Source organism: Megalops cyprinoides, chromosome 1, assembly GCF_013368585.1.
Source record: "Megalops cyprinoides isolate fMegCyp1 chromosome 1, fMegCyp1.pri, whole genome shotgun sequence".
Classification (NCBI taxonomy): Eukaryota; Metazoa; Chordata; class Actinopteri; order Elopiformes; family Megalopidae; genus Megalops; species Megalops cyprinoides.
The window spans coordinates 23,234,023-23,256,454 of NC_050583.1; the positions used below are offsets into that span (position 1 = coordinate 23,234,023).

The 22,432-nt window shown below is 37.4% G+C and overlaps 1 protein-coding gene across 1 annotated transcript in view; it reads left to right on the forward strand.

Moving 5' to 3' along the window:
- The window catches only part of myocd (myocardin), a 119,756-nt gene that overhangs the window by 61,937 nt on the left and 35,387 nt on the right, over positions 1-22,432 (forward strand). The window contains exon 4 of the mRNA XM_036526185.1: positions 8,302-8,516. Within this exon, the coding sequence (XP_036382078.1) occupies positions 8,357-8,516 (160 nt within the window). The 5' untranslated portion in view covers positions 8,302-8,356. The remainder of the gene's footprint in view (positions 1-8,301; positions 8,517-22,432) is intronic.

Genomic DNA, 22,432 nt, shown 5'->3' on the forward strand with positions numbered 1-22,432 from the left:
TTAGAGAATTAAGTAAATATTTTCAATATAGCCATGCCATTGTTTATTATAGAATGGCAAAAGCTCTAAATCTTGCCAAATGCTCTGTTAAAAAGTCATTTAATAACAACTTGTCCTGCAAATCGGACTGTATGTAAAGGTTGTATCTTTTTATTATTCATGTGTCTATTTACTTTCAAACAAATCTTTTTGCACTAGGTTTTTCAGTGTGACACATATGTGTGGCTTCATGGGGAGTTATGTGTCATGCTGAATATATTGCATGTTTTGGGACAGGGATTCAGTTTTTGCCACAGTTTATGTGAAAAAATCAGCATTTCTCAACTGCATCAAAAGTAGCATGTACAGGACAGGTATGACAGCCCAAGAAAAGAAATTTACATTAAATCATAACAAACATCAAACATTCTGCCTTATTGCTTCAATCACCTCATTCTTAGCTGTAGGTTGTTCTTTAGAATGTACTGCCCTTCAGTTACACACAGTGTTCCCATTATGGGGTTGCATGGCTTGGAACTCTTTTGTGAAGCCAAACTACAGCTTCATTGTGTCAGTGCCACTTGCAGGAAAGTACTGGGCTGGCTCTCTTTACCACAAGTAATACATTAATAAAAAAACAACTAATGAGGTGAACTTAAGGGCTGGCTTCCTCGTAGACTACAGATGATGATGTTATGGTGTGTTCATAGTGGAGACGGACCAAGAGGCACCAATCACTTTAATCTATGTTAGGATTTCTTAATATGCTTCACAAGTATTTAAGTATCACAAGCATTTTCCTAAATCTCAAACAAGTAACACAACTAAATAAAACTAAAATAATCATACTTGTGTCTATATTCAGTGTAAGCACTATCCAATCCATGCAAGTTATTTTCTCTATCATTTTGTTCTTTGCCCCTCTGAAAATAAGAATCATGCATTTCTCCAGTGTTGTCATATTTTACTCACAGAGAAGGACTCATGTGCATTAATTTCATGGCCAATTAACAAGTAGTTTCGGGAAGTCCCAGGATAACCTCCTTTTGTACAGCATTAATAAGGAACAAAATGAAAACCTCCCATAATTTTGGCAAAGGTTCAGCACAACTGGTGGTCTTAAAAAAAATGAAAAACAGAAGAAACAAAACATTCTGGATCAAACAGCATCAGGAGTGAAATAATCTCTCGATGGAGAGGGCATCTGGCCTTGGTCAAGATCAGAATGATTGGCCAGAAGACGACCCATCTGAAAGCTCCATCTCACTGTATCTGAGCAGTGAACACTCAGGGATCAGCTGTTCTGAAACTTGAACTCAGCACTGACTTGCACTGGTGATTAGGCAGGGAACTACCTCCACTGCAGCTCTTTGATGTTCTCTCTTGCTTACTAAAGACACATACACATGGTACATTCTGTACATTTCAGGTGATACTTATCAGTTTACTGTGTGTTTGAATCGAGGATATTGTACTGTGAAAGCCAACGAACAAAGAACTCTGAACTCTGTCAATAGGTGATGGGGGATTTCTCAGTGCTACAGGCACTTCAAAGTGTCCATGATTTATGCTCTGCTCATTTGCAGGCAAATGAAAAGAACTTTTTTTTTTCCTTTCTGCTAAGTGCCCTTTTAATGTCATGCCTTTTTGGGATCTTGCCATATCAATAGCTCCATAGATATCTTTGTAAAAAAAAAAAAAAAAAAAACATGGTTTGCGGAATGATTCCATCGAATTCAAAGTGTTTCAGCTTATTTATATCAGTGATAAATGTAGTTCATTATTTTTTGACATAACTCTTGTGGTATGTCTGATGAGATAAACCCTTAGATAAGAATGTTGTTATTTTGTTTTGTTTTGTTTTTCTTTCCTATTTCGGAGTGCCCAGACCTATCAAGATGTTAAAGCTACCATGACAACCATCAGTGACTGTTAGACTAACAGTGGTTGATTCATGTTTTGGTATTCTCATTAATGAGTCAGCATGCTCACATCTCATTGGTTACCAATTAACCAAATACATTGTATGAGTTGCACAGTTAGCAAAAGTTCTCTTGCAGTCCAGTAGCACGAGCTGTATGTTCCACCATTAATGCTTAATGATTGTGCATTGTCGTTGTGTTCTACCCTTAGCATGCTCCATCTACAGTATATGTTCTGCCTTGAAGGAGTGGGGATTTACACATCTGTATGCTCAAATTTTAACACCTCATTGTTCCACATCTGTTCACACTGCATAGCAACTTATCAACTCATGAAGTTGTGTGAAGTCCCTCAAGTTTGATATCAGTCACAATTATCTTACACCTTGATGGTTTTTTCACATTATTGGCATTTAGCAGACGCTCTTATCCGGAGCAACTTACATCGGTTACAGGTTTTTACAGTATTTTCCATACGATACACAGAGAGTTCACAGAGGCAGAAAGTGGCAGAGGCACGTCCCTCATTGAAATGGGAAGCTTAAACAATCACATTTATAACTATATCCCTAGTCTTGCACAAGCCAACTATGACTTAGGTTGTCTGCTGACACTGTGAAACTTGGGAAATATAGTATATGTATTGCCATAGTTAGAAAGAACTGTCTCCTGCTGAATGTACAAGCAGATGGTGTTAAGAAATGTATTTGTCTTATTCATGTAGGAAATTATAAAGCAAGGCTCCTACTAGGGAGAACTGAATAAATTGATAATGCTGGCACTGATCACTACAGGGAGACTGAGAACTACGATGTAGTTCCTCCTGATCGCACTCAAAGCACACGTGTCAGCTCCTAATTGTGCTTTAATGCTGCACTCTGAGTGCAGATGCTATCAAGCAGTAACATTGGTCTTTGAGGATGGGCCTCATTTTTATTGTGCAGATTGGGGTTTCCTTATACCAGGAGTTACTGAGACTCCCACCTCATCAAGGAGCAGGCCCATGCCTTAAGTGAAGAACTGTCCCTTAAGCCACGGACGGCTCTGCCATCAGAGCTTCCCCAGGACCAGCTGTCACTCGCTTGTAAATTGCCAGGATTCCATCTTGGGGTGGACTTTTAAGTTTTGCCCATCAGTTAAGGTCCATTAAAGTGATTCTCTCGGAGCTGGAAAGAGAGGTGCTCTTTGCCCTTCATTTACTGAAAATAATTCAAGTGTTGTCTTGTGTCTTAAGTCAAAGGTCAGTTTATTATTGCTCCATTGCTTGTGTTTACATGTGCATCCACTTCTTCTCGTAGACTCACTCAGCCCATGTCTGCACAGGATGATCTCACCTCAGATAGGCATGAACTTTCTATTAAACAATGCTCAGATTAAACATGCTTACAATTGGATGGTGATGTAATGAAATTAAGAAGGACTAAGATGTACACAGTGATCTTAATTTCATTTAAACAAAAAATACAGTGGTTGACTGCAACATGAATAGCCATTCTGACTTCTTCACAACTGTGATGAAAACACAAGAGGATGTTTTGCCTCATTCAGTTGCCTGTACATCCAAAACATATAGCAGCAATAATTGTATTATCTGAGACTTTTCTCAAGTCTGACACAATTAGTTGCTCTAGTGTCATGGTCCAGAGTATTACCGATATATGTTGGCAATATCTTCAGCTGGGGTTTATCCTAGGGAGCAAGATTATATTGGAAATGAGACAAAAATAAATAAAGTGAAGACCTCATCATCTTGAGCTAATTAAAAACTAATTTGAGCTGTTCCTCTGTGTAACTGGTTTTTATAAAGATCTTTGTCTACAGAAACTATTTTCTATCAACAGACTCAATTTTTTCTCAATTTTTTAAATTCATAATTCAACTTATCTGTCACCCAAGTACTGAATCAAATGGTATTCAGTCAGCCTAAGGCTTCATGTTTATTTTTGACAGACCATAATGTCTGCTGAAGCACAGAGTCTGCTATTGTGAAAGCTTGTGATGCATAAAGTGTATCAAAGAAATATGTTTATGCTCAATTGCTCAGTTTCTGGGTTTGATCAAGACCTTGGCAATATTATGACTTTAAACAGTGCAATCTAAAACCAAGTTCACCTGGAATTTTCCAATGGAAAGAGTTTATATTACTGCATTGTTTAATAAAGGTTACTACACTCATACTTTTCAAATGATAGATGTTTAATTAGCTCTTTTCGGTGAGCAGTAATTCTTGAGTCTGTGTACTCCAAGCATCAACTTTGTTATTTGTGAATAGATGAAACACACCATTCAAAATATGTTTGTACTTTTAAACTTTGTTTAAACTTCCCTCAGTCACATAAAATTTAAGCTGCTAATAGTGAAAAAAACCCTACTTAAATCGATCTCTTACAACTTTTCCCCCTTGAAATTCCAAAAACTAGAGTGAGGAGTTCCTGAAATGGAGACTTGCTAACATCCTAAAACAGACGTATGCAGCCATGGATGCAGCAGACATGCAGCATTAATGGGAGGACCCAAAAGGGCTTGAAATTTGAATTTCTCAATATAAATATATGTGATTATCTCACTGAAATCTTATATGGGAAAGAAAGAAAGAGGAGCTTAGGTTTATAGGGCACTTTTTCTCTGTTTATAACTCTTGGGACCTGTACAGACATGGCTGGTTACACTTGAGGGGCACAAAGACGTTGGGTCAACATATGCTTTGAAGACCTGAGGAGGAGAATCTAAAATAGAGATTTTAGGGGGTGGGGCACTGAGCATAAAAGGCTTAGTGGTTCCACCTGTATTTATACAATGGTCCTGTTATGATTGTCAGTATGAATGGGCTTATAAAATGTATTCAGTGTAGCCAAGCTAGATAGTTACCATTTCAATTACAGTGAGTGTTTCTTTGACTGAATTGACATGTTGCTTGCCCCTTTCAGACACGACAGCATGAGAATGTAATGTATTGTATGAATGTAATGTAATGATATCGACATATTTTGTTTTTATTGTTGCTGGGTAGTTACCGCATCTCTCAGATAAAATAAGCTGACTTCATTCAAGGAAGGGTAAATCTTCCCTTCCCAACTACGCCATAGGACCACATTGTGAAGAATTTAAAAATGATAGAAACATTAAGACACTTGCAGGACTTCACATCATTGGTCCAGAAGAACAAGACAACTGACACATAAGTAGGAAATTATTGCCAAACCACTGGAGTATTTATTAGCCAGCAGGGACGTGCTGTCAGGGGAGGAGGGGAGGCAGAGCCTCACCTGTCATACTCCAATGAAAATAGCTGTCACAGAAAGTAAAAAAAAAAATAAAATAAATAATAATAATAATAAAATATTAAGATTTTTCCACTGATCTGTGTTATAAATGTCATTTCTGTATGATTCCAATCATTTTTTTTATAGTGTAAATTGCCAAATTCGCAGAGGTCAGCTGCAAATACAGGGAGAGACGAGAGGTGTGGCAGTGATGAGCTCAGCCTCCCCTCTCGCCTTCCATAGTCTAGGTAACTTATTTCACGTATGTGCATAAAGATATTTAGGCTTGCTGGTCTCGTCTTAAAACTGCAACGAAAAAGCACTAGGGGAGGCAGCTATCACATCTGCCGCACTGAGGGCGGCGTGTCGTCAGCCCACGTAATTGGTGACGCTAGCTCTTCCTCTACGTTAAGTCTCTGGTCTTGAGCCTGCATAATTGGTGACACTCGCTCTTCTGCTACGTTACCTAGCTCTAGCAAAAAAAATTATAGTGGCTGCAACTCCCTAGGCCCTCTATTCCTCGAGTCCCAAAGCAATAACTAAAGGATCACCGGCTACTTTTTATTTCCCATCGCCGTCTCTGCTTACGGAGCCGCAATTTTTATTTTGAATGAGCAGAGACACAATAAAGTTACAGAAAACTGTATGCACTGTCCAGTATCCTTGTGTAAGTGTACGAACAGAAAAATGACACCCTATGTTTGAGTCCCAAAGTAGGAACTAGGCGATTGCTGGCTTATTTCCCATTGCCATCACTGCTTACGGAGCTGCGGTATGTAAAAATGGTCTCATGCCTCACTGGAAGCAGAAAGAAGCATGGCATCAATGCAGCTAGCATCCTCCCAGGGTGAAAAACTTAGCCTGGGGTCGGTCGAAACCATTAGGCCCTCCGTTTGAGTCCCAAAGCACGAGGTCAGTGATCGCCAGCTAATTTTTATTTCCCATCGCCGTCTCTGCTGAGCTATAGGCAAATGGACTTCATTTAAAAATAAAGGTATGACCATGCAATATATGTTTTCATTTGTGTTGAATGAGTATGAATAGTGGAACTGCATTGGCAAATAAAACATGAATCGAATACGTAACTTATCTGTGCGTGTGTTGTAAAGAATGCTGATATGAAATATGAAACATACGGTCATCTAACCAATAGTCATTGTGCAACCTGCCAATTGAATGGTGAATTTAAGCTACCTCTGTCGGGTTCATATGTGTGTAAATCTGGCTCTGATACTATCCAGTGCCTCCTTAGCCATTGACCTCACAGCTAGCCAGCTACACAAAATATTTCCACCATTTTCAGGGACTAGGGCTTTTGAAGATGACACACCCTCACACTACAATCAGGAGAATTTTTTTTTCTTTCAGGATCGCAAACCTTTTTTGACCTTTTTGTGTATATAAGAGTTGCAGATAGAAAACAAACTTAAGTGTGGGGTCAGAATGCACATTTCATGGAATATAATGAGGCACACCATCATTTTGAGAAAAATACCCTGATTTTGGGCAGACTCCACCTGAATATGCATTGCCCATGTAGGAGCTTAAGTGATGCTCAGTGGAAAATCTTAAGCAGGGTTTACAAGTGCTTATCTCAAATTTGAACAGGCCTCTTAATGAATTGCATTGCTTGAATCAGATAGAGGACGTGACCATGTCACCAGGCCTTATGAAAAAGGCAGACGGTGATGTTTAACATATTGTTCTGATGTAGCAATAGTGCTAGCCACACTGTCTTTGCTTGACTTCGTAGACAATCTCCACCACCAGTTTTCTTGGGTCTGGTTTTTATGAGTTTTAAAGTAATGTTAACAATTTTTACTTTTTTTGTTTGTTAATGTAACAAAGCTGAGCATGGACATGTCATGTTTTATTCTAAATAAATTGTCAGCCATACAAAAGCAACATAGAAATGGTCAGCCATACAAAAACAACATATGCCTCTATATTTGGACAGACTACAAGATGGCAATACTGCAAGAATTGCATAATGACATCAAATTAAAAAGCCAAATGAAAAATTTCTCTGTATGCTGTTGGCCATGTGTAATATTGTTTACAGAAGGCTCAGGTCAGAATCCTTAATTTTTACAATTGCATACATAATGCAATTGATTTCTGAAGCAGAGTAGATGAAGCAGAATATTTTCTCGATGTTTCAAGTAGTAATGTCACCGTTTCTAAGATGTCATCAATTTCCCGTCAGATTTTGGCCACCCAAACGTGTAATAAACTGCCCACAGGACAATGCAGCTATTTTTATTACATTTAGCTGCTGAATGAATTATTGGCCTTTACGAACGTGAGTGGCTTTCCAAACACAGCTTATTAAAGAAAACAGACATGTGTGTTTGTAGTGCCCTATGGGGTTTGTTTCTGCAGATGATGTACTGTACCCAGGCAGGCAATAGAAAAAGGCTTGGCTTGTCCAGCAGAAGATGAAGACCTCATCATATTTCACACAGACACAATGTGGGGGCTCTCAAAGCTACTGAATTCTGAACTTGTGTGTTTAATATTTACTGACAGGTGGAGGCCACGCAAAGGCCTGCTCTTTGTACATTCAGTAAATTAATAAGTTGGCTGACTTTCTTGACGGGAGACACGTTTGTAGGCTCAAAAAGTGTGCTTATGCTTTGTAAATAAAATCTGATTAAGCTATGCATTCTGGGAACTGCAGAATGTCTTCAGGCTACAAACTGATTCGAAGGAAAGGAAAACAAAGGGCTTTTCTGTGCTGGAACTACATGAAGGGCTGAACTGTCATGATGAAAACTAATCAAAAAAAAGAACAGGCTTATTTCTTAAATCTACAAGCAAACACACTTTATATTGGTGCATTAATCTGGGGCAATTTTTTTAAAAGATCTTTGCAAATTTTTGTTTTATATTTCTTTTTCTTGGTTGCATCCAATTAATTTCACTGTTTTGACAGTTTTCAATTCCTGCTATATCCAGGTGTATCCCACACATTTTCTAAGAGCCCCATATCCTCAGCTTACCTTTGTGTCTGAGGAGTGCAGAATTTAATTTTCATTCCATTTATTTTCAGTGCGTTCAATTTCAAATGGTCCCCTGTATTTATGTAGATTCCCTTTCCTTTATGATTTGACATGTTTTGCTGTGTGTGTTAACAGCAGGACTGACTGTGGCAGACCTGTGTGAGAGGTGATCTGGAACGCGGTCAGGGCAATGAATGGAGTCGTGGCCGCCGAGCCACCGGCGCAGGATGAGAACACCGGGCAGGGTCCTGCCCACAGCCGTGCCAAGGCAGAGCGGGTCTCTGACAACATGAAGGAGCTGAGCCTACAGGCCAGCACCCAGCTGCCCCCACTGACTGAGCGGAAGAATGGTGAGCACTTTGTCCCTGTTTCTTATCTCCCACAAGCAACTGACAATTTCTAATATACGTGTTTCTATTTGGGAACTGCTGATCACTACAGTTTGTGGAATCCCCCCCAGGTTTGTTGTATTCTTTTGTGGGAAGCGAAGTAGCTTCTGGAGACTTTGCGCCTGATTTAAACCTATTGTTGCATTGCCCCTATGAGCTGATGGACGTTTGCTGGAAGTAGTCTGGCTTTTCTATAAGGTTGTCGAGCCTTGCAACATATGCATAGCTCACCTTGAAGCCTATGATGGAATTCTCCACCAGAATTTGAGATCACTTTTCAGTTTTTTCAGCTTGGAACTTAACTGGGCATTACTTCAAAAGACACCAATTCCAGTGCATCATATGGAGGCTTAAAACTTTATTGACTTGGTAACAAATCCTGATCCCATTTTCAACTATGAACATAATTTACAAAATTTTAGTTATTTTATAGTCATCCAGTTTGATATTTGAGTATTCATGCTAAGCACTTAAAGGAGGACTCCAATAAAAATCATAATTTTATATGTTGATCTTTATCATTTTCTGTATAGTTGGTATACTTCTTTTTCTTCTCAGGTAGATTAGTTTATAGGTTGAATCAGTAAGCAACAAAAGTTAATATGTGATTTTGTTGGGGTAGAGAAAAGGTTTTGTGGTTGGTTTTGTATGTAAAAAATATGAATAGTCCTCTTTAAGAAAAGCATGTATTTTTGCCAACATACATACCAGGTAAATAGGTAAGTATGCAAGGCAAAGCTTTGCCAAGTAACTCCTCTGGCCAGATAAAACAAGATTGTTTGAACATTTTATTAAAACCAGCTGATGATTAATCCATGCTGAAATATCAGTACGCTCTGCTTTTCAACTTCATAGCCTAATCAAACCAGCTTAAATGCCACTTGAATCACAAGGTTTGAGATGAAAGTATTTGAGGAATCCTATGATATAAATTTTATTTTTAGAATGATGTATCCTTGGACTCACCGTTCACGGCGAGAGAAGTGCAGCATTTCCTACTTCACTTTTAGGGTCCACTAATTTTTCCATGATGTCATGTGTGGTGGTAGGGTGAAAGCAAATGAAAGAAATGGCTGAACCTAAACTCATCCATTCAGTCATTATTTATGTAAACCGGTTTCAGGGCAATATGGACATTCGTGTAGCACTGCCAGAATTTTAAAGAATTTGTCGATAAATAGGGTTAACACAGCCTGCTGTACAAGTCATTACAGTTACTATGATCTCATTTCTTTGCCTTTCAGTTCACGGACACAGGTGGTTACTCAATCAGTATTTACTTTACAGAAATGTTACGATGTAACATGTCTTAGTAGATAGGTTTGATGTCTGCAGGCTAAAAAATGATGAGATTTATGTAGTTTCTGTAAGTACACACATACACACACACACACACACACACACACACACACACACACACACACACACGTTTAAAATCTACCCAAAATAACATGTAGTGACAGAATAACCCCCACTCCAGTCCCTAACCCCCCACCAAAAAAACCTCACAAGACTTTCAAACACAAGAGAAAACAAACACTTTCAAGCTGTTGCACTATGCAGGTAGCAGACCTATATGCTTTATGCTGTAATTTCATATCGTAATGTCTAATGGGAAGGTGGCCTTGTGTTGGTGGTGAAAGCATGGTTGTTTGATGTCATGCTGTACTATTTTCTCCAACTTTCCTTCTGAGCAAGGAGTGAGAGCATAATAGAAATGTAAAAAGAAAATAAAACATTTACATTCTTATTAATGCATGTAATAACATAGATGTGTATTGTCAAATAGGAAACAACCACAACTTAGCATTCACAATTTGGGGGTCCTTTGTGTATACAGGAATGGGCGCAGAGTATGCATAAATAATGTGAGATGGCATTTTTGAAATCCAAAGAGAATGATATTGCAGTGAGAGGGGGCTGAATGTCAGCATGTTCTGCAGAACCCAACAGTGTTTCAACCCTGGATTTCAGCCAAAAGACACTGAAGAGTGTTACTGTCCTGTCATGTGGACTAATACCCTCTCTCGAGCCAACTGAAGGGATTTTAACATGTCATTTAGGGGTTATTGCAACATGGTCTCCACACACAATTGACAAAGAATAAAATATAGATATGTATAAAACAGTAAAATGAAAAAGCATACTTCCTATTAGCATATTGCTAAAATCATACAATAACACCTGAGGAATTCAGAAGTACAACTTGAAAAATGAACAACTGGAATCTGTTTTTTTAATTAAAGACTATCGGTAAAGATATATAACCCATAAATAAGAATATGACCCTAAATGGAAAGTGACTTGCTGTTTGCCTGAATGTTTAAAGACGTTATTTAATTGAAAAATAGCAAAAAAAAAAAAAAAAAGTTGTTTAGTTGAGAATGAAAATCTTAATTTAAAATTGTGCTCCAAGAAAGACTACTTAACCTGAGAAAATCCAGCCAAATGGCATATCTTTAGCTGTTATGTCCATTGTTTAGATTGGTCTACCTTTTAAGCATCATATTCAATAAAAAATAAATTGCTTCCAAGTAAATGTTTTTACTTGGGCAAACAAAACCACATTTTTAAGTGGTTGAAAAAATTGGACCTATCTCACGTAAACATTTTCAATACATCACCTGTGCAGTGAACAATGAACCTTCCTGAATAAATCGTTTTGCAGTAAAGCTTTGCAAACACTTTACAAAGTTTAGCTATACATTGTATACATTAGGAGTGTATTTTTTGTAAGAAACTTACTCAGATGGCAGTTGAATAACTGTTTCGGAGAGTGTGACTTTCCTCATTCTTCTTTATTATGAATTAAGCAGCTAATCTGCACATTGAGTATCCTTCATCATCTTAATTTCTTAAATTATGTAAAAAGGTAGCCATCCAATGCTCTGGAGGGATACCAAGATGGCTGAGCCAAAGCTGAAAGTTTGTTTTTTTTTTGTTTACAAAATATATTTGGAAATTCTCTGTCAGTGGTGTAGCAATGTATTGTTGTGGTCATACATAATATCAAAAGAAGCACTAAACAGATGCCAATAGTCTGGTGCAGCACAGTGGTCACCAAGTTATAATGTAGCATTTTATACAAGGCTCTTTGGATGAGGACAGTAGCGGCCTGAGGGTAGTGTGCAATTAGTGTATTTCAGTTATCCTGACCCCAGAAAACTTCATTGTCCACATCTCATATCTGCCAAGTCCCAACAAATATACGTTTACCCTTGAACAGAAACCCCTCCACTGCACTACCTACTGTAAACATAGCAGGTATCAAGTAAGGGAGAGGTCAGGTTCACTCAGTAATCTGTTTGTCAGACCTCCTCTAATGTCACACATGTTACGTCCATTAGTGGAAGAGACTAACAATGTACTAAAATAATAAGGAATTGGAAATGGTAAACATGTGGTCAATATTTTTGGCTTGACTTGAAAGATATTTTGATTATTATGTCAGGCTTTAATGTATTAGGCCTACATGCACCCATTTTCACAGTGGTTCCTTGATGCTAAGCACAGCTTTGTCAGATAAAAAAAATACACAAAAGAAATGTTGTGCTATACATAATTAAGTGGGCTTTATTTAAGGATTTCTTAAATGAGAGGGGAAGTTGAGGGGCAGATTTTTGTGTTTGATATTGGCATCAATGTGCCGACCAACACCTGCAGTAAAAAGCTTATTGTTACAATATGTGGTCTGCATGTTGCTTCCCGAAGGTGCTTTCAAGTGAATTCCACGCTGATTTTGTGGTGACTGTGGCTGAGAGATTACACCCATATGGATATAATTCCACCCCCCTTGGAGGGCTCAGAGAAGCAGCCGCAAAGATTTCTCAGGTTATCAGTAGTTTCAGTATGGCAGTTTAAAATACAGTAAGCATGACCAAAGAAGTCATCTGTAATATCAAATCTAATAGAATGTGTGCATTCATACACGATGAGATTAAATATAAACAGTCTCATTATGTATAAATCAACCACAAGGGCTATTGTATAGTGACAATAAAAACAGTTTTATTCTTCATTAAACGTTGTTAACAGTTAGTGCATTTAAGACCACTTTTATTGAGGTAACTCTTAGTGAGGTCATTTATGCTATAGTGTCCTGAAGCATCATAATTATAATTACATGCATGTTTCTGATGTCATAAATATGCAATATTTTAAAATGATCTAAAACATATTGCCGACATGTCAGAAAAAACATAAACAAAATAATAGTCCTAGCATTCTCTCATTAAGTAGCAAGTGGATTTTGTGCCTGCACAAGTTTTCCTGTTGTTTTCATGCACCTAATTCATCCGTGAAATTACTTGCATGTTTATTCATCATTTGATCCCAATTCTGGCTTTGATAAAAGCCATTAATGAAGATTGCTTGATTGATATTGTTTCTTGGGGCTTTATAAGAGTGTGAGTTTAATCAAATAGAACCACAGCCCAAAAGGTCAGTTAAAACAAGTTGTTTACAATTGCGATAAGTAAAAATAATAATAATAATAAAGAAAATGCATTGGTGAGATGGTAGAAACTGAGGAACAGAATGCCTGCTTTGCACACAGTGCCAGTATTGTTAGTATCACAATTACTAATATCATAGTAAAACATCATTGAAAAAATCAACTCGGGTCTGATCTCAGCCACATAAATAAAGAATCATTACTTTTGTTGCAAAAATGTTATTCACATATGGCAAGTGTTCAGTGGTCTGGACATTGATGCTTAATTTTGTTGTAAGCTTTAAAAAATTCAAACACTCAGCCAAGAATTGTTCACCTATTAGGAATGTACAGTTGAAGCTGGTTTGCGGCTAATATAAATAAGAGCAATAATCCTATACTGCAAAGTGATGGTGGTCTTCTTATACTGTAATTTAAAGTGTTTAAAGTGTTGTAATGTAACATAGATCACTAAAAATAATACTTTAGACATGCCACATTACCCCCAAATATGCCCATTAACATGTATGAACAGTAATCTAAACGCATTCCATGAAACCAGGGAGAGTGACTCAGGGCCATAGTAAGATTCTTACAGGTATACATCAAAAGGTATTTAATAATGAAACTTGACCAGTTACTTCTGTTGAGCAAGAAGAAATCCTACAAACCAGTTTTACAAACCAGGAGATGGCACCAATGCTGTCTATTTGAAGCTTAGTGATCGAGTGGCATTACAGCAAGGCAAATAGCCATAAAGTGAGCATGTGAGTGTGTGTGTGCACCTGATTTAATGTATGACTTCATAGCTGATGTTCGAGGCTAAGCTGTTGAATTAACAGTACAGTTATTTACTTAGTATTATCAACAATTTGCTTAATAAAATAAACTTATTTGCATTATTTGCTTTGAGTAAATTCTTTTTTATTCAATTACAAGGTAACAAATCACCCAGAACAAATCTCCAATTTACAAGATTGTAGAATGCTTGTGTTCAGTGATCTAGTGTGCTGATATGAAATCTGATTCTTTAGAAAAAAGGATGAAAAACAGACTTGAAGAAATTAGAATGTACATGCACACACACACACACAGACTAGAACAAAATCCCTTGTGGTTTATCAGTAACATATCAGAATTCATCACTGATTACTTAATATATGTTATACGGGATAATTTAAGGCTCACATATGAAAAACTATTTGGAAACAAAAATCAGATCTACAGCAGTGCATAGTTATTTCTTCATCAGTTAATACAAAGTGTGCTATGGCTGTCGAACATTAAACATCTTTCCGAAACAGTACAGTGTGACTGGAAAAGATTAGGTCATTTCATTCAGTAGTCTATTTATAGACATTTAACAACTGCATATTAAACAAAATGTTCAAAAATTCAATTAAGAAACCGCTGGGCCACAACGACCTGAAAACAATCCACCAAGTTATTCTAAAACAAAGGACTGCAGCATGCACGGTACTTGATCACATGTGGTTTGAGAAGAATACTTAAACCTCGGATTTTACAGCAGCAAAGATTAATGAACGGTTTCTTTTTCCAGGTGTTGTATTGTGGATACAAGAGATTTGGGTTGTGCATTTTACCAAGGGAAAAATCCTCTCCCTGGAAATGAAAACAGTAACACAATATGCAGCTCTGATCCAGCTCAACAGAGAAATAAAATGAAGAAGTTCTTGGTCCAACTTAAAAAGTGAGTTAGAGCAAGTCAAATACTTTTAGGTGCACTATAGACATGAAAGAGTCATGCATTCTTAAATACCTGCACATAAACCTAATGCATATATGTTAAGATGCAAACTAGAAAATAATACATCATAATATATCAAAATGCCCCACATTAAAAACATATCAATTATTATCTGCTCTTATTGATTGCAAGAGATTTCTTGCTCACAGGGGTAGAGAGGCTTTGAAAGAAAGTTGGTTGGACTCACTTATGATAATAACTTATGAACAGAGTTTTAAAGAATGACATATAATATTGAAATACACCTAAAAACACAGGAATTCCTTTTGAAGTCAATATGGTGACCATAACCAACTTTATTACACATCATGCATGGTACATGGCCCTTTAAAAGGTTATAATGTAGTCAATAACCAGTGGAAAGAAGTTATAAGCTAAAGATTGTTGAAAGTAGGAATAGTGGATGTGCACTCCACCGAATGTAAACAGATGAATTAGTATAGGTAACAAAAGAGAAATTAGTGTAGCACAGTTGTACCCAAACTAATGTGAGTGTATGCCAGCAGGCCATTTCTAAAAGAGAAGGGAAAAGGCATTGCATGCAAGGTTAAATCATTTTCAGTAAAATTCCAGACCTGCATTTCCAACCAATTTCATATGTTGCAAATAATAAAAAATAGAATTAATTCCATTTTTTTACTAGTCAGCAACAAAGGTATGTATTAGAGGGGGAAAAGCAGGGCAAGTTAAAACCATATGTTAATTTCAATTGGAAGCATGTGGCCATGATTACAGACAGTTGATGATAGGAACGCACTGAACATGGGCTTTACAGTAAAAAGTAGTCAAGACAACAAAATTGAACTTTTTAAGGGGATGTAATGTCAGTCTGTTGCTAAAATTTTCAGTGATTCACTGCATATATCTTTGTTGCATAATTTTATCTGCATTAGGTGTGCACTGCACTGCAGTTCATGTTTTCACTGAACTTCATTGTGTTGTTTCCATTCAAAGCTTCACATGGGCAACAACTTAGTCAAGTCTCCAAAGAATAAGTCTGATAACCTGACAGACTTGCAACATTAAAAACATGTGTATGTAGTACATGTACATCAGGACATCTTAAGTTGATAACACAATGAAAACATTACATTAAAACATTACATTACATCATTAGCATTTAGCAAGGCTCTTATCCAGAGCAACTTGTATAGGTTACACTTTTACATGTGATCCATTTACACAGCTGGACATTTACTGAGGCAACTTTACGTTAAGAACCTTGTCTCAGGGTACAGCAGCAGTGCCTCAGCAGGGAATTCAACCAGTAATGTTTTGGTTACAAGCCCTGCTCCTTACCAGTATGCTACACTGCCACCCCAAATACTGCCATACCTGGCTTCAGGTTATTTTACTTTCGCTTTTCAACTATTTACATTATCATGTAGGAGTGTTAAACAATGCGTATTGCTTTCTGTACAGACACAGTTTTGGGAGTAAAACATGTGACATGTGTCTGTTAAGAAATGATAAACACCATCTCAGGCTGACAAGGGACTAGTAATAGTTCATTACCATAAGTATTTAAAAAAGCATTGTAAAGACATGTATTTTACTCTATCAGTATTTTATCCCCTTAGCTGAATTCTTTAATTTGTTGTACTTTCCAAAGTTGCATCTTTTCATCAAAACAATGTTGTGTTTATCAAGTGATGACTCCTACAGCACACAGACACATACATATACTATATGGACAAAAGTATTTGGCCACACCTGTTTTTCAGGGTTTGGTCTAGGCCCCTTATCTCCAGTGAAGGGCAATCTTAATGCTTCAGCATACCAAGACATCTTGGACAAGGCTATGCTTCCAACTTTGTGGCAACAGTTTGGGGAAGGCCCTTTTCTGTTCCAACATGACTGTGCCCCAGTGCACAAAGCAAGGACTACAAAGACATGGTTTGATGAGTTCAGTGTGGAAGAACTTGACTGGCCCACACAGAGCCCTGACCTCAACCCCATCAAGCACCTTTGGGATGAACTGGAACGGAGATTGCGAATCAGGCCTTCTCGTCCAACATCAGTGCCTGACCTCATAAATGCTCTACAGAATGAATGGCCACAAATTCCCACAGAAACACTCAAAAATCTTGTGAAAAGCCTTCCAAGAAGAGTGGAAGCTGTTATAGCTGCAAAAGGGGGACCAACTCCATATTAAAGTATGTATTTGAATACAATATCATTACAATGTAATGGTCAGGTGTCCGTATACTTTTGTCCATATAGTGTATCTAGTTCATTTATCTTTCAGATCAAGACAAAACTAGGTCATTATTATACAATGTGCATTTAAACATGTCCATGTTTTACTCCATTAGTGCCATTTTTCATTGGAAAAAATACAGAGGTGACTTTGTGAGATTTCTTATACTAGCTGCCAGTTGGTTCTCAGCTTTAGTTTTCCATATTTTCAATCTGCTGTTCCAATTTGGGGATATGATTATGATAACTCCTCTATGAAGGGACACTAATTAGTAGCAGTTGGTTCAGTGCCTGGATGGAACAAATACATGCAAATACTTCTACTTTTCCACCTCTGGTGATCCTCCCATGCTCATTCTTGGTCAATTCACTAAAATAATCCTCTCTGTGTTTCAAGACAGGCACATCAGGGTATGTTTTCACAACAATCCTATGCCATGATGGCTTCCCACAGCTTACTTATGTACCGTAAGATTCTGTTGTGCATTTTTACACATGAAAGATGCCTGTGCAATCACATGTATGGGTTTTGTGTACATAAAAGTAACGTTTGACGCTTACAGTTTTTTACAGTTTATTTCATTTATTTTCCATCTGAAAATCGTATAATATTTTTACCACTAATATGTGATGTTTGTGAATGGTGCTCTGACACCAGCAAATTTGCTCTGCAGGGATGCACAATTTACAGGCACTGGAGGAAGATATCAAAGCAACTGTCTGCTTGCCAATAACTGTAATTGAACACTGCATTCAATAAGATGCACAGGCTAAAGTTTCTCAGTAGCCTGCAGTATTCACTAAACTCTGTAAATCTGGGAATTGACCAAATAATGTTTTAAATGCCTTTGAAGGTTACCCATCTGTAAGGCCAAGCAAAACAGAGCTAATGGAATCATATTTTAAAGGTTTCAACTGATATACCAGAAGCTATGAGAGTCCTTTAACACAAAAACAACATAATACCACTTTTTATATTGAATTCTAGCTTAACCCAATGGTGCCATAATGCTAACAAAGACAGTATATTGTTTATCACTGGTTAAAAGACTGCACTGTAAGATCTAAGCTTCCTGGATACTCTGGATGTGTTTATGTTGATAGATTATGTATTTGATTAGAAGTGTCTGTCAAAGGACAAAGACAGCAATAAAAAGATCTGAAGTCTGACCGAGAACTGAAGTGAAGGTATCATTTTCTCACCAGTGACATGTTAAAGACTTGCCGTGACACTTAATTTGTAAGAGTGCTTTATCATCAATTGAAATAAGAGGATGATTACTGAATCAGGTCATGGCCTTGGTAGTGCGGATCTTGTCCAAGTATACAGTGCAGGATCTTCTTAAAATTGTTTTTGTATTGAATTTGTTTGCATCCGCTGACTCAATGATGTTTGACTGCAAGCAAGGAATTCAGGTCACAGGTTTCTTTCTGCATGCATCCATTTTATTCTAAAAAATAAAAAATAAATAAACATTCTAAGACAGGATCCATTGCAGTCAATTGTGTGCTCTCCCAGTGCTCCATTTCTGTGTGTTCTGCCCAGCTGTTAAATAAATACCTACATCAGCATCAGTTCACAACTGTCTCACCTGCTGTATTGTGTCTAAGCATGTGCCTTCAGCTACATATCAAACAACTGATGTTTTGACTTGATTTCTTTGCAGTCTCATTTTTTATTGACATCAAATAGCGGGCCTGGGAGCTTGATAACAGTACTGCATAAAATCCATGTTTGCTAGGACTTGAAAAAGATTCTATTTAAAACATTCCCCGTGGTCTGATTGTTAAATGAATCCCACAGAGAAACAAAAAAGAGAGGGTATCTGGCTGGCTTTATTATATACTAGAATAATGTTGAGGATCCAAGCCAGGATTTTATGTTAGTCATAGATTGAGGCCAATTACTAAAATGATCATAACAACATGGAAAAAATAGCTTGGAAATCAAGTTTGACAATCATTTGAAAGAATCAAGCAGTATAAGTGCATGTAAATGAGGACTGGCAAAGCAGAACATCTGGAATGTAAACGGTGTGATAACTTCTCTTTTGGATGTGACTGAAAGTATAGTGCCTTTATGGACCAGGTTGTTGATCTGACTCACAGTAAGAAAGAGATGGCAGGTGTTTTGTACTTTTAGTTTACATATAGCAGAGGACCTACAAAAAAACCCTGGTAAAATGTTTTATCTTATCTTTTCTGCTAATTGCCCATTACTAAAACAGAAGTCTTGAAATATTTGTGTTGCTGCTTTTTAATATGTAAATATGTGCTTTCGCTATAGACAGGCCGTTGCAATTTCTGCACATATTTATCAGATCAGATGAATTGCAGTATAGATAAAAATTAAATACACTGGCGTTGTAGTAGGCAACAAACAGTAAGCAGTATAAAATGGCTCTATTTTTAGCGTACAGGCATGTGCAGTGGTTCCTATGAGATAGTTAAGATAGATAATTGCTTCTGATAAAAGTGTAACAAGTAATAGCTCTCCTTGTCATCACGCTCTGAAGGAAACCGAAGAACAGGCAAATGATCCCAATGTTAGATCCCTGAATGACATGTCCTTAGACACTAGTGCTATCAGATATAGGAGGCTTAACACAGGCACAAAACACTGTGTTTGATGACTATTGTCTGGCTTCCTTACACCTCATGCTTAGCAACAGTGGTAATATATTTCACATAGATTTAACATTTTTGATTTCTGAATTTCTTAGATAATTCCCCCATTTATAAGCTACACTGTAGCCACACAGATGAGTAGAAGTGTTGGTGCTCACCAGAATGCAGAGCACATTTGCTTTTGGCCCTCTTTCCCAGATGGAACAGTCTGCACTCCCTGATTACTGCAGTGATGTGTGGCTTGGCTGACACAGCTTACAGGCAGCAGGTGACGCAAATCCCACATGGCATATTGAAGCTGCTACAGGATAAGAAACCCCAGCCTGGTGTGACATACTGTGTCTAAGAACAGAATGTGCTGTGATTCAGAGGTGAGTTAGTGTATGAGAATGTACCTGACCTGCACAGGGAGAGTACATTAAAGTGACATGAGGTCTTTGGCACTACATTGTCTGGCTCATGTGGCTGGTTGTTGCTGGTTTCCCTGAACAGTCAATCACATAGCAGATAGTTTTAATCATACATCCAGTCATGTGCTGATTTACTGCAAAGGCTGTGGCTGAAAACAGGAGTTTGTTTAAAAATATATAAATAAAAGAAATATTTATTCCTGTATTTTATAGTTTGTTACATTAGCAATTACATTACATTAGATACATTTTTGTGCTTGGTTATGTCCAAATTGTCTGTTATGTACTGGAAACAGTGTTGGTATTCCTAGTCCTACATGTGGTCAATCTCCTCAACAGGAAGCATGCCTTAAGTTTTTGAATATTTTCCATGTGGTAAAACCAACATTTATTCTCAAGTTTATAATCTTATTAGTAGAGTACACATAGCAGTCTTTTCCAATTACCTTCAGTCCCATTTTATAATATGCATTAAAAAGGAAAGAGGAAATAGATTCCCTGAGTGAGTGAAGTTATACAAAACAGAGCAGTAAAGTTATAACAAGGTTATACACATTGCTTGGTACAAGATCATTTATTTATCTAAGGACAGCTTTCTTCGCATACCAATACCCTAAGGGTGTCCATGGGCAAGCAAGAATCTGTAGACATTACTTCTCAATGTTTCTTTTTGCAGGTTTTAAATCTGAAAAGACAGCATGTTTTGAGCGACCAAATTACCTCTCACAGTCAAATAATACGAGTGTAATGTTCTGAAACAGCCAGGCAGTGTGACAAATGTAATTTCACACTTACAAGTAATACAAGTCAAGGGTTTACTCAACATCCTTGAATGGTGATAGCGAATGCCTGTTAAGTTTGAACACAAAATGGCAGAATCTGACATTTCCGATGAATGCATCATGGTTCAGATAGAGCCCTGCTTCCAGGACTATTTATAATTTGTAATCATGGGGTCAAGTGGAATCAGCTAGTTCAGATAAGTCACATTTATCTGAGGAGGAGACCAAGACCATGGTGGCCATTCGCCCAGTTTGTCTCTGTCAAACAAATGTCATGCACTTTGTAACATGGAGTCTGAAGGGGATTGGGCCATACCAACAAAAACATAGCTTTCTCTTTCTTGGTCTTTCTCCTTTGCCTTAAAAAATGTGCTACATGACAGCACGTTTCAGCCAGGCAGTTTAGAAGTGTTGGGTTCGGTCAGAGACGTGAAAGATAAATATTTGCACTATTCAATATCCCTCCTTTTTGATGCACTGGCGGCTTTTTTTATTCCTGGTCCAAATTATTTGGAACAGATGATTTTTCAGCTAGCCTCACATAGCTGCTGTGGATACAAGCAGTCAAGGCGAGACAAATGTCACAGAGATATTGGAGTAGAGTAAGGCTGTGTCGGACGACATTTCTGTGATGACTCCCTGCTGAGGGAGGGCCAGAGCCAGAGCAGCTGTAGATTTCCACGGCTGCCTGTCTTTTAACTACAGTGTCTTGTGGCTTTATCAGAGAGCTATGATATCATAGACTGTTTGCGTTGTCCCCAAGGGTGACAACTGCTTTGGTTCTTGCAGCAGGATAATGGTGACAAAGATGCCGCAACAGGGTAGATTAACAGACTGGCAATAACTGGTTTACTGTGCAGTTAAAATGTTGCTTTTTCACTATAGAAATGATTTCACAGCCCAAGCTTTGCCAGAAACCTATAATTCATATATATTTTTCACAGTGTTGTATTTAATGTTAAAGATCAGAACTAGTTCAATATTAGATTCAATCTATTTATTTTCTTTTTCTATCAGTCCAGAATCATTGTTTATGTGTCATAAACTGGTTACTAAAGTTACACATTCTGTGACTGTGGAGACGATGTGAGAATTTCAATATGGCAACCGAGAGTGAGTAAGAACGTTTTCATCTGTTGTATATATGCATTTTGTTTCATATTTACAAATTGCAGTTATTTATACAGAGCTTGAAAGAATACAATATTGTCAGACTTCTTAAGAACAATATGCATGTGAAAAAAAACCTATTCCCTTGGTTTCTGGAAAAAGTAACAAGAGAGCATAAGAGAAGTAATGTTGTTTCAACTAAATTTTGCTAAAATAACTGTGTAGAGAGCAATGGCTGCCAGTATCCAATAATATAGTAAACAATAATTGAATTTTCAAGTAAACAAGTTTGAAATCTGTGCAGAATACATTGAACACTGCATTGTGATATTGTACCACAAGACTGATTTATGCAAAATCCTCTGAAAATGTTGTGTATTTTTACTTCACCTCTTTTTCCAACCAATGTAAGCACACAAAATATGAGCAAATGAGAAATGATCCAGCCAGGAGCTGAAAAATATGATATTAAGCTTGGATTTTAAAGTTCACTTGCAAGAAGTGGTTTTAATTTGGCTCTCAGCAATGGCAGCTTAAGGTGACTGCTG